The following is an 11687-nucleotide window of genomic DNA, read 5'->3' as shown; positions in this document are numbered from 1 at the left end:
GGGCTCCCGCGCAGGGGTGGCACGACGCCTCGCCTTCCGTGCCACCGGGCCCTTCCCCCTACTCCGAGGCCCTTCCCACCTCGTGGATGTAAACACCGGAGCCAGCTGGCCACGGGCCATGGCCACGGTGCCTTGGGGACGAGAACTGCCTCCACGGTCTCCACTGGGGCCTGAGCCACATTCATGGACATGTTGGGGGACGGCAGGTTCTTGGCCTCCCGCGGGGCTGGGCGCTGTCCTCACGGCCAGCTGCTTCCCTGTGAGCCCTGGCGGCATGTTCCCCTGCTGGACGGTCCCTGGCCACCACGCCTTTGTAAACAGCAGCTGCCGCTGCCCTTCCCCCCTCGTCCTGGGTCGCCCAGAATGGACAAATGTGTGTGTGACGCCTGGCCACCCCGGGGCCAGGGGAGGGCAGCGCTCCCGAGCCGAGGGCGCAGGACCCACTACCGACCGGCTAGGCGGCGGTGGCCCGCAGGGTCTGGCCAGTGATGAGGCTAAGGAGGGCTGGGAGTGCCCAGGGCCTCTCGCTGGCCGCAGATGGCCCAGAGGACAGGGATGTCCTCAGCACTCAGGAGTGGACAGTGAGTGGTTACAGGCCAGCTAGGGTCTTGAGTGGACGATTTTCAGTAAAGAAAATAGAATAAACTTCTTGACTAAGACAAAAAGAAAAGAAAAAGGAAAAAGGAAGAAGGGAGGGGAGGAGGATTCTCAGAAGAGGCAGGCGCAGGCCAGGCCAGGCCCACCTCGGCCTGGGCGGCCACCCTCAGGTCAGCGGGAAGCAGAGGCGGGCCTGCGGCAGAAGCCCCAGGGTCTCCCCGCAGCCTTGGGAGCGGGAGGGTGTAGGGTGAGGTGCTGGAAGTGGCTACCAGTGGGCTTCTGTTTCCAGCACAACTATCCCCTGAGGAAGGGAAGCTGAGTGCCCCGGAGGTGAGGGCGGTCGGTCCCCGCTGGGGTGGACCTGCCTCACGGGGTGCCTTAGGGGGCTCCAGGGGGCAGTGAGGGGGGAAGCCAGGCCCACATGGGGGCAGGGCCTGCAGAGAAGAGAGTGAAGGCCAGGCAGCCATTAATGCTCTTGTTTTTTTTTTTTTTTAAGATTTACTTTAAAGATTTGTTTATTTATACACACAAGAACTGGGGTGCAGGCTAGAGGGGGGGTGGGAGGACTCCCCAGAGGCAGGGTGGGGAGCAGAGCAGGTGGGTCCACTGAAACACTGCTGAGGGGAGCGGCGGGGGACAGGAGAGGTCTGCTGGCCCTGCGGTCACTCCCCGGCCGGGTTCACGCTTGGGCTGGGACAGCTTCCCAGCGAAGACTGACCCCTGCGCCCCAGGGGGGCCCTAGTGCTCTTTCTCGCTCTTATTCAGCGGCCCTCTGACGCCACTCTGGTAGAGTGAGTTGTCCTGCGGGGGTTGGAGAAGGGGGGTGCTGCTCCTGGGTGCTGTCTCCAGGGCCATCGTGTGTCCCCCTTTGAGGGACGCTGCCCACCCCTCGTGGCACCCCTCGTGGGCACGCGCTGGCGGGTGGGCGGCTCCGGTTCCGGCTCCCACAGGCCGCCTGCGCCCACCGCGGCCTCAGCCGGCAGCCTGTGTGCCGCAGCCCCTTGGGCGTCTTCCCGGGCCTCGGCTCCGTCCTGCCCCGCCCCTGCCGGCTCGGTGCCCCGCAGACCACCCCGGGGCCCAGGCAGACTCGTGCCCCCACCGCACGGTGTCCGCTGAGAAGTGGCGCCCTGGGCGGAGACGCTGCTGGGCTTTCCTCTGAGAGCTTAGCTGTCTCGTTTCCGTGTCTGAGTTAGTTTTGGGCGTAGTTAGTGGGGACCCCTCTAGTGCAGCCGCCTGGCTGTTCAGGCCGCCCAACACCGCCTGTGGAGAACATCGGCCCCTCTGGGTGTGGCTGCCATTCACACAGCTTGGGGCCACGCGCAGGGTCCCTTCTGGACCCTTATTCTGGTCCACGGCCCCGGCCCTGGTCTGCGCCGGGCTTGGTGCCCGTGTCACGAGGTTCTGGTTACTTTGCCGTGAGTTTTAGGGTTCGAAGTGCGAGGTTCCAGCTTTGGACTTCTTCAGCAGGGTTGTTTTGGCTATTTGGGGGCCTTAAGATCCCAAGTGAGCCCTCCCTGCCGGCCCAAGGCTGACGCGCAGCCCGTGAGGCCGTCGCAGCCACCGCACGCCCCTGCCCCCGTGGGGAGTGACCCCAGGGCGCAGCGGGCCCCTGCTGCCCCCCGCTGCGCCCCGCCAGCAAAGTCTCAGTGGACCGGCCTGTCGTGCTCCCTACCCTGGGGAGGCCTCTCACCCCTGCACCTCTGGCCTGCAGCCCAGCTCTTGTGTGTAAATAAATCAATCTCCAAAAGAATTCTAAGTGAATTTCGGATCTCCTTTCCCGTTCCTCTTGGGAGCTGGCCTCTGGTGGCGCGGGGCTTCCGCCGTGCGCAGCCCCGACCGCGAACACAGGAGCATGCCCCGTCTCAGTCTTGCTGGCGTTTGGGTGTCTTCATGTGTTGCTCCTTACGGACCGACCCCGCGCTGTCCCAGACGGGCCTGCCCGTGACTGACTTCTCACCGGCTGCTCTTGCCCGTCTCGCTGAATCACTCATTTCCCGTCTCGCTGAATCACTCATTGCACGCGCAGTGTCGGGCTTCCTGCACGAGGCCGCGCCGGCTGCTGGCAGAGGTGGGTGCTCTGCAGCGTACGCCCTTCCCGCCGACCAGCCTCTCCTGGCCCCGCGGGCCGCCGCTGCCGTCTCCTGACACCGGAGGCAGGCTGCCGCTCCACGCCGAGGGTGGTGCTCGCGGAGGACTTCCCAGACGTGGCTTTCGTGGCGCTGGGCTTTCCCACTTACAGGAGTGGTAAAAGCAAACGGCCTCTGGGTTCCGCCACCTGCTCTCCGCGCACCGCGCAGGGCTGGGCGAGGCCCCACCGCGGGGCCATCACGCCCACCCCCGCGTCCCACCGTCCCTGCCCCCCGGAGCGACGCTGCCCACTCGCGGTGGGCGCGCCCTTCCACGTGGCCGGAATTTGCGCGGGAGGGCCACTGTCCACGCGGGGCCCTGGCCAGCGGCTCTGTCTGACTTCAGGTAGGGGCGACCTGGTTCGTGCCAGCGGGTCAGAGTGCTCCCTCCTCTTCAGCCTTGAGGAAAAGCTCCGGGCTGGGTGTGTCCTTCTGAAAACACGTGCCCGGGCTGGAGCTCGCCGGGGCCTCGTCCCGGCTGCGGCGGGCCCGCTCCCCGAGCCCCTGTCGTCCTCGTCACGGCTCTGCCCAGGTTTCCTGTTTCTTCACGGTTCAGTGCCGGTGAGCTTGCTGCTTCTCTGGATTTTTCCGTGTCGCCCACGCCGCCCGATCTGCTGCCTACCAACTGGTGGCCGTTGCCACGACGCACTTCTGCGAACTGGCGACCATGCGCCCGTCCGTTTCTGGCCGGCCAAGCCGACGCCCGTGGGCCTCGCGCGCCTCTGCGGAGGGCCAGCGCCCTCTCCCTTCATTTCCTTTCTCCGAGCCGCCGGCCCCTGCTGCTGCGTGGTCCCTCACGCCGCAGCCGGGCGCTGATCTGGTGCCGTGTTTCCAACAGCACTTACGTCTCTCGGATTCCCTCTGCTGACTGTGTGTGCGGAGTCAGCACCATCTGCTTTCTGTCCACTCATCTCTGAATCTTTTCTAATTTCCGCTCCGACCCATTGGTGGCTTGACTGTGTTATGTTCCACAAATCGGTGGATTCTCCAGTTTACTCTGCTAATTCATTTCTAACTGCATCCTGCTGAGGCTGGAGAAGGTCCTACGACGCCCCGCTTTTAAAATCTGTTGGCTGGCAGCCAACCTCGGCCATCTGCGGGCGGAGAAGCACACGTGTGCTCCTGCTGGCCAGCGCGTGCCCGCTGCTCACTGTGCTGCGGGCCTCCCCCCTCGCTGTCCCCGCCGGGTTTCCTCTGCATGGTGTGAGCAGGGGTTGGCGTCTCCAGCATCACTGATGGACAGTCCACGGCCCCTTCAGTTTTGCCACCACCTGTCTTGCTGTCCTGCCCTTGACCGTGCAGATGCTCATAGCTGCCGTAGCCTCATACCATACGATCTTTTATCAGTGTATGAGGTCCTTCTTGTCCCGAAAACTTGTCTTATTTAAAATCCATTAAGGGCCTCTCTGGTGGCGGAGGGGTTAAAGACACAGCGCTATCATGCTACGGCCAGCCCCTGCAGCTGGGTGTGACCCCTGGCCAGGGAGTGACCACAGGGCGCACAGACCCCTCCTGTCCCCCAAGGCCCCCTCAGCAGTGGGTTTCAGTGGATCTGCCTGTCCTGCTCCCCTGTGTCTCTGGGGAGTCCTCTCACCCCACACCTCTGGCCTACACCCCAGTTCTTATATGCATAAATAAACTTAAAAAATCCATTTTAGGCCCTCCGCTTCAGTGCACGTTTGATTCCATTCCAGCCCAGAGGTGACCCACATGGCCCGGCAGACCTCTCCTGACCCGCCCGCTGCCCCCCTCAGCATTGTGCTTCCTCGATCTGCCTGTTCTGCTCCCCACTCTGTCTCTGGTGAATCCTCTCACCGTCCTGCACCTCTGGCCTGTACCCCAGTTCTGTATGCACAAATGAACCTTTACAATAAAAAAATCCATTTTATATGCTGTAAGTGTACCTATCCCTGCTCTGTTAGTTACGATGTGCATGGAATGCCTTTTCCTGCTGGAACTTGTCTCTTGAAAAAAGCTGATAGCTGGGCCTTGTATTTCTACTCATTCTATCATTCTCTGCCTTTTTTTCTGGACAGTTTAACCCACTTATATTTAAAGTACCGATAACAGACCTATGCCTGCCTTTGGGTTGTTTGTTTTCTACATGCCCTAAAGCTTTGATTTTTCTTGTGTTACTTTTTAGTTTTGTGTTTAGTTGATTTTTTGTGGTACAAGATCTAGGTTTCCTTTCTCAAATTTTTGGTGATCTGTAGCTAATTTCTTTGTGGTTGCCAGGCCATTGGAGTCAAGATCTGTCAGAACAGGGAATTTACTTATTTTTATTTAGTTTTTTTGGCAGATTTTTAAAAAGACTTATTTATTTATGCATACAGAACTGGGGTACAGGCCAGAGGTTCGGGGGCGGTGAGAGGCTTCACCAGAGACAGAATGGGGAGCACAACAGGCAGGTCAATGAAGCACACTGCTGAGGGGAGCCACGGGCGGGTCAGGAGAGGTCTGCGGCGCCTTGGGGGCGGGGATCGAACTCGTGTGGAAGTGGCCTTCGCTTCTTAGTGCTGCGCTCTAACCCGCTGCGCCACCAGGGAGGGCCCGGAACAGGGCCAGTCCTCAGTCCTAACCCTGCCGGTTATGTCTCCATCTCCATCCCTTTTTATTGCTCATGTTACAACATTGCAGGTTTATGCATCTTATGCTAAGAAACACAAACCGCTGCTTCTTCTGGATGCATTAGTCTCAACCCGTGGGTGAATCAGCATTTCAAATTCGTAAACCGCAAATACAAACTGTGCTAGCCGAGAGGCTCATCACTACAGGCTGCAGATGAGACAGGTGGGCGCAGGTAACCCTGGCTCCCGCCGCGCGTGGTTTTAGTTCTCCCTTGGTGCTGACTTCTTGTCTGGTGTTCTTCCTTTTAGCCCTGCAGCCTGCGAAAGCTGCGTCCTGTGGGGCCTGCGGGCCGCAGACTTCAGGGACCCGGCCCCACGCACGGCCCCTCCCAGCCCAGGGTGCAGCACCTCGGGCCTCCGCAGGGACACAGGCCGCTTCTGGACGAGACGGAAGGTCTGCGTGTGGTCACGAGATGCCCAGCCGCGCCGGCCGCACCGCAGCTCCCTCCCCTCCCCTGGCCACCTTTCCCTTTGGGTATGTTCAACAGTTCTGGACGTGGCTCCTGCCCACCATGTGGGCGTGGCTGCTACCCGAGCGGGTGGCCTCCGGCCCAGCCCCTCACGCTGGGTACAGATCCTGGCATTTGGGGCCGTGTGGCCGCCAGCGTCTGGGTCTCCTTCCTCTCCCCGTTTTCCTTCCTGGGGATGAAGCTTTTATTCTGGGTGCTCTTCCTCCCTGGGGTCCCACTGAGCCTCCTGCCCCTGCGGACGGCCCATGCCTGCGACCCTGCGCAGGGCGGCGACGGTCATGGCGTCGCCCTCACAGCCGCTGGGCGGCTTCCACGCTGAGATCCGATTTCATCTGGCTCCTCTCCTCCGGCCTGAACTTCATCTGCAAGTGGTTTCCAAGGGCTGGCAACAAATAGCACGTCTTGTACTTCTGAAAATCTCTCTTGGCCTTGGGTTACAAGGTACTTGGATGCAGACCTGCAGAGAAGTCGCAAGGCAGCGAGGCCCCTGTCCTGAGGGGGCGCTCCACAGACCCTGCCTCTGCCAGGGCCAAAGTGCCAGCGGCCATGGCCACACCCCTCCCCCCTCGCCGCGAGGGCCGGCGACGGAGGCCCAGGCTGGCCCCCCCCCACCCCTGAGCCCAGACTGCGAGGGCGCGGCAGGCGGGGCAGGCTTTGCTCCTGGGGCTGGTCCCGCCCGCCGGCACCTCCTCCCTGCCACACCCGCTGGCCGCTGGTAAAGCTGCCCCAGCCAGGCTGCCCTTCCTGGAGGGCGTCTTCCCCGCGCCTCCTCACCAAAAGACCTCTCGGCGCAGGCGCACGTTTTTTGCGCCTCCACGCGGCGGCACCGCCGCGATGCTCACCTGGATCCTCGTCTGGCTCCTGAAGCCCTGTCCAGCTGCTCCGGTGCACCGTGGACGTGCCCACACGCCCATCCTTGTACCGAAGCGGACCCGCCTCTGCCTCCTCTCCAAGCAGCCTCGGGTCCTGCTGCTGGAGGGGCCACCCCGGGTGCTGCTGCTGCGGAAGGCCCAGTGCTGGGCAGGGTGGGGACACTGAACACGTGCGTCTGCGCCCACACAGCCCGTGCACACCCGCGCCTGCGGGGCTGTAACGGCTGCTTCAGCAGGGCTGCAGGGAGCCGCCCCAGCGCCCGCAGCCCCCCAGAGCGAGCTCCCTGCAGCCCTCCTCGGCTCTCGCCGCCTCCAGAGGGTCGGGCTCCCTGCCCCTGTGTGCATCCAGACCCTCTCTGCCGCGCCCCCACCCAGGGACCCCTTGCTGGGTTCTGAGGGTTGGACGTGCTTCAGGCAGCAGGTGGCCCGCCCCACCCTGCGGGGCTCTGAGCTTGGGTCCCCTGCCTTGGTCACTCTGACTAAGGGGGTGTCCCCCCGGCCCCTTCACATCAGCCTGGAGGCCGGGAGTGAGCCCGTCTCTGCAGAAAGGGGCTTTGCGGACATGATCAAGAGGTCAGGCCTGAGCAGGTGGCCCTGGGTGGCGGGACGGTGGACACGGCCACGAGGTGGGCCCTGGAGGCTGGACAGGACGATCCGCAGAGGCACTTCAGTGGGGGGAGGGGGGCGCGGTGCCGCCCTGTGGCTCCCAGAGGGCCAGGAGACCACGGTGTCCCCCAGCCCCACCCGCTGGGCTGTGGCCGCTCTCGGCTGCGTCCTGGCTCAGGCCGGAGCTCTCCTGGTCCAGCTCCTGCTACTGCTGCAGTCTTCTCTGAGCTGTCCGCTGGGCCTTGGACTGCTGCCCCCAGCTCAGGGTGTCGGCCTCTCGGTGGTGACCGCAGGACAGCGAACACCAGGGCGGCGGCTGGAATCTCGGGGCCCGTGGCCCCTTGGGCCGGCCCCCCGACCAGCCGGGCTGTTTGCACTCCCGGAGGCCGCGCCCCCTGCCCGGCCAGCCCTGGTGACCCCAGGAGTGGGCATCCACCCCGGGCTCATGGGCTGGCCCCTCGGTCTGTGCCGTCGTTTTGCTGGCTCCCGACCTTCAGATGCGGACTCCTTGCAGCTCGCCTTCCTCCCCTCTGGCTGAGTCGCCTCTTGCTGAGGCCCCGAGCCTCAAGCCTCAGGTCGCTCGGCCGTGGGCCTGGCCGGCCCGGCCGCCTGCTGCCCTCCCCGCCCCTGGCCGCAGACGGTCATCGTCGCGGGCTGGTGCCAGCCTTGCTTGGCTCTCTGACCCCATGGGCAGGGACCCGTGTTGGTCTCCTGACCCCGGTGACCTCGACGGCGTTTGCCTGCTGGCGTGAGTGACCCCACCTCCCGGAAGCAGCCTGCTGCGTCCCCCAAGGTGGGTGCGCCTGGGGCTCGGCGCCATGCAGTGGGGGCCCAGGCGGCAGGCGCCGGGACGCGGCCCTGTACCATGGCGCGGGCAGCGCGGGCAGCACGGTGTGTCCCGTCACCGCTGGCCGGGCCCTGGCTGCCGTCCGGCGTCTGTGGTCCTGGGCCCTGCTGGCCGCCGTCTCCGGTCCCCGTGGCCTCGCTCTCGGGGTCTGCCCCACGCCTCCAGATCTGTTGGCCTTGGGTGGCCCCAGGGTGCCCTGAATTGGGGGGACGTCGGGGGTCCGGCGTTGCCCATCGCTGCCCGTCGCCCAGCTGGGGGGGCGGTGGGGGTTGCCCCGTCCAACCTCTTTTGGGTCCTGGTCCCCTTGAGGCTGTGTCCTACCAGCGTCGGCCCCTGGCGGCCAGGAGCGGACCGGCCAGGCTGGGTGGCACGGCCTGGCTCCTGCCCAGGAGTGGGAGGCCTCAGCCCCTGCCAGCGTGGGTGGAGTCAGGGGCTGGGGGGCCCCCGCCGTGGGGCGCCCTGTCAAGCCTTGATTTAGGTGAGGGCCCTGCATCCTGTTTACCACACAGCTGGGAGCAGATGTTTCTGGCCCTGGCCGTGGGACACAGGGCGGGGTGGGCTCCTTCCAGCGGGCAAAGGCCCCGGCCAGCTGCTGCAGGGAACGGAGAGGGGAAGTGGGCTCAGGGGGGCCGTGCCTGGCAGCAGTGCTCGGCCTGCGGCGGTCATCTGGGCAGTTGGGATGGAGTGTGTGTTTCGGGGCAAATGACCAATGCACTTCCTGGCAGAGAGGCCTCAGCGCGGAGCCTGGGCCCAGCGGGCTGCTCTGGGCGAGCGCCTGCCTCAGGCCGGGGCGGCTCGGGGGCCCGGAGGCCGGCCTCTGCCCCTCACCCGCGGCCGCTGCTCCAGGGAGTGGACACGGCCCCTGTGCTGGGGTGCCCGTCCTGGGCAGGGGTGGGCCGGGTGGCGGCACCCGCCCCCTCACCAGCGGGGGCCCTCTGGGGACGCGTCCCTCCGCCGTCTCCGTGCTTCTGCAGGGACCTGCCTGCCGCCCCCCCGGGCCCCCCCCAGTGCTCCAGGCCTTTCCTGTCTGTCTGAGCCCGGAGCCTGGAGCCTGGCACCGGCCTTGCCCTGCGGCTCAGGCCTCGCTGCCCTCACAGCCGTCCACTCGCGTCTACCCCGCCCGCCAGCGGTGTGTGGGGTGCAGGGCTCTGTGGGTCCCAGGGGCGGGACGTGGGGCCTGGGGTGCTGGCCCAGGTGGGACGGCCCTGGGGGTGGGCAGGGGCCTCTGGGCTGCGTAGGGCCTGAGGGCGGAGGGTGTGCGCGTCCTGGCAGAGCCGGCCCCCAGCCGTGTTCCCGGTGATGCGCCTCCTGAAAGGGGATTGGCCTCTGGACCTGGATATTTGGAAATAAAAAAAAGGCAGGCGCCGGTGCTAAAATGGCAGCGAGCTGGGTGCCTTTGCAGCCGTAGCGTTCGGTTAAAACAAGTACGTGAAGACCCCTGAGGCCGGCTGGCCCCGGGGGCTCGGGACAGCCTGACACCAGGTGCAGGGCGGTGGGGCGCAGCCCGCAGCTGAGCCTGAAGCCGCCTGAGGAGGGGTCCCCGCCCGACACCCTGCCCCGACACCCTGGGCCGGCGGGCAGTCCGTGGCTCAGCCGGACACCCAGTGCCCAGACCAGGACGGTCCCTTCGGGCAGGAGGCTGGGAAGCGGCTGGGCTTCCCGGGCCTGCCCGCTCCATGCCAGTGTCCAGTTCTTGGCTGTACGAGTGGCAGGTGGCAGCCCGGAATCGGGCTTGCGTGTCCCCGCCCCCACCAGCAGGCCTGCGAGGGGCCGTCTCATCCGTGCTCCTGGGACGGCCGGCCAGCCGGGCGCAGGGCTGGGCGGGCTCTCAAGTGGCGGCTCTGGGCTGCGAGGCCAGCGGGTGGCCGTCCCTCTGGCGGGGCGGGGTCCAGGCACCTGCAGGGTCCCCAGCTCTGCTCCCGCCACCCCCTGGCTGAGGTCCAAGCAGACGGCCCCTGCGCTGCCCGTGCCACTGTCCCCTCGGACGGCGCCGCCAGGGCCTCACCGAGCCCGGGCGGACCCCGCCTTCAGGACCCATGTCCTGGTTGCAGGTGCAGGCAGCGGGCCTGTGGCCAGCAGGAGGGGAGGCGGGTCAGTGGGGAGAGCAGCTGCTTCTCTGGGGTCCCACTTGGCACCCCCGCGCCACGAGCCTCTGCCTACCCACTCCCGCACGCGGCACCCACTCCTGAGTGGGGAGGACGCCGGGGCCAGGGGCTGGGCACTGCACACAGGCACTGGGACGGCAGCCCAGTGTGGGGACTGGCCACCGCGCTGGACCCTTGGGGGGAGACAGGCCTGCCTCGGCCTTGCAGGGCCTCACGACCCGAGGAGGCCTCCGGCAGCCCGGCACTTGCTGGCTGGTGCCCTGCCCGGCCCAGTGTCGGAGGGCCGGGCTTGCCCCTGACCTGAGGGCAGGCCGCTGGCAGAGGTGGGCGCGGCAGGCCCAGCGCAGGGGGTGCCCTTGTGCCGCCTCCCGCCGGGCTTCACGAGGTGCTGGCGGGCGGGAGCCCAGGACAGGTAGCCCCCGGGCCCCCATTTTCCCAGCTCGTGCCCGCCCAGCGAGGGCAGAGCTCAGTAGGAGGGAAGCTGGAGGGAGGCAGCGAGAAGGCTCTGGAGATGGGAAGGAGCGTGGCTGCGGGCGGGGCAGAGGCGGGTGCCGGAGCTGCGGGCCTGGGACTCCACCAGGGCCCGGCTCGGAGGGGACACTGGGCAGGGCGGGCGGCCGGCCGAGGGGCGGTGACAGCGGCAGCCTCTGCCCCGGTGGTGGTTTTCTCCTGGCCGGTCCGCCCCAGTCAGCACCTGGCCGTGGGCAGGCTCCGGCTCGCCCGCCCTCGCTGGGCCGACCCCCCTGTCTGGCTGGCCGTCTGCTATGGGGGCAGCCTCAGGGACCCTGCTTCTGTCACCCGCTGGCTGCCTCGCCTTCCCCTGTGGGGGGCTTGTGCTGTCTTGGTGGTGCTTGGTAGAGACCACCGGGTGGCAGTTTGGGGGCCCCCCGCTGCCCCGACGCTGCTGTGGTCAGCCCGTCCCACAGCAGGCCTGCTGCCCTGGCTGGGTCCAGCAGGCAGTGCCCGGGGGCTCCCCGAGCCCCTGGCCTGTGGAGCTGGGGCAGGGCCCTGAGGCCCGAAGCTGCGGCCCACACCACCACCACGTTCAGGCCCCGGCCTCCACGGTGGCCCATGTCCACTGCTGCCCAGCCCTGGCCTGTCCCCAGGCCCGTCGCCCAGACTCAGAGTGGCCCTCCCGGGTGGCCTTTCGTGGCACAGGCCCCGGAGCTTGGGTCTGCGGCCCGCCCTGCGCTCTCCCAGGCCCCTCCGCGCCATCCGTGTGCTCCCGGCCCCCGCCCCGCCCTGCGCCCCGCTCCCCACCGGCCTCCAGGCGGCCCAGTCCTCTCACGGTGATGGACAGAGGAGGGAGCCAGCCAGCGCTCGGCCTGTCAGCCGCGCCTCACAGGCCCACCCGCCTGTGCACGCCCGCTGGCTGGCTCCTCCAGATCCCAGCACCCCACCCTTGGCGTGCCGGGGACCCCAGCGCCCCGCCGTGCA

General features: G+C 66.7%; 1 gene segment (V, D, J or C); it reads right to left on the bottom strand.

Annotated features, from left to right (window-relative positions):
* Positions 1–6100, bottom strand: part of LOC101631472 — an 18501-nt gene extending 12401 nt beyond the window's left edge. The window contains 1 exon segment of the C gene segment in view: positions 6070–6100. Coding sequence covers positions 6070–6100 — 31 coding nt within the window.
* Positions 6101–11687: the final 5587 nt, after the last annotated feature.

This window comes from Condylura cristata, unplaced genomic scaffold, assembly GCF_000260355.1.
Source record: "Condylura cristata isolate star-nosed mole 26May11 unplaced genomic scaffold, ConCri1.0 scaffold00103, whole genome shotgun sequence".
Lineage (NCBI taxonomy): Eukaryota > Metazoa > Chordata > Mammalia > Eulipotyphla > Talpidae > Condylura > Condylura cristata.
The sequence above is the reverse complement of the archived record's forward strand: the minus strand, read 5'-3'. Positions and strand labels throughout refer to the sequence as shown.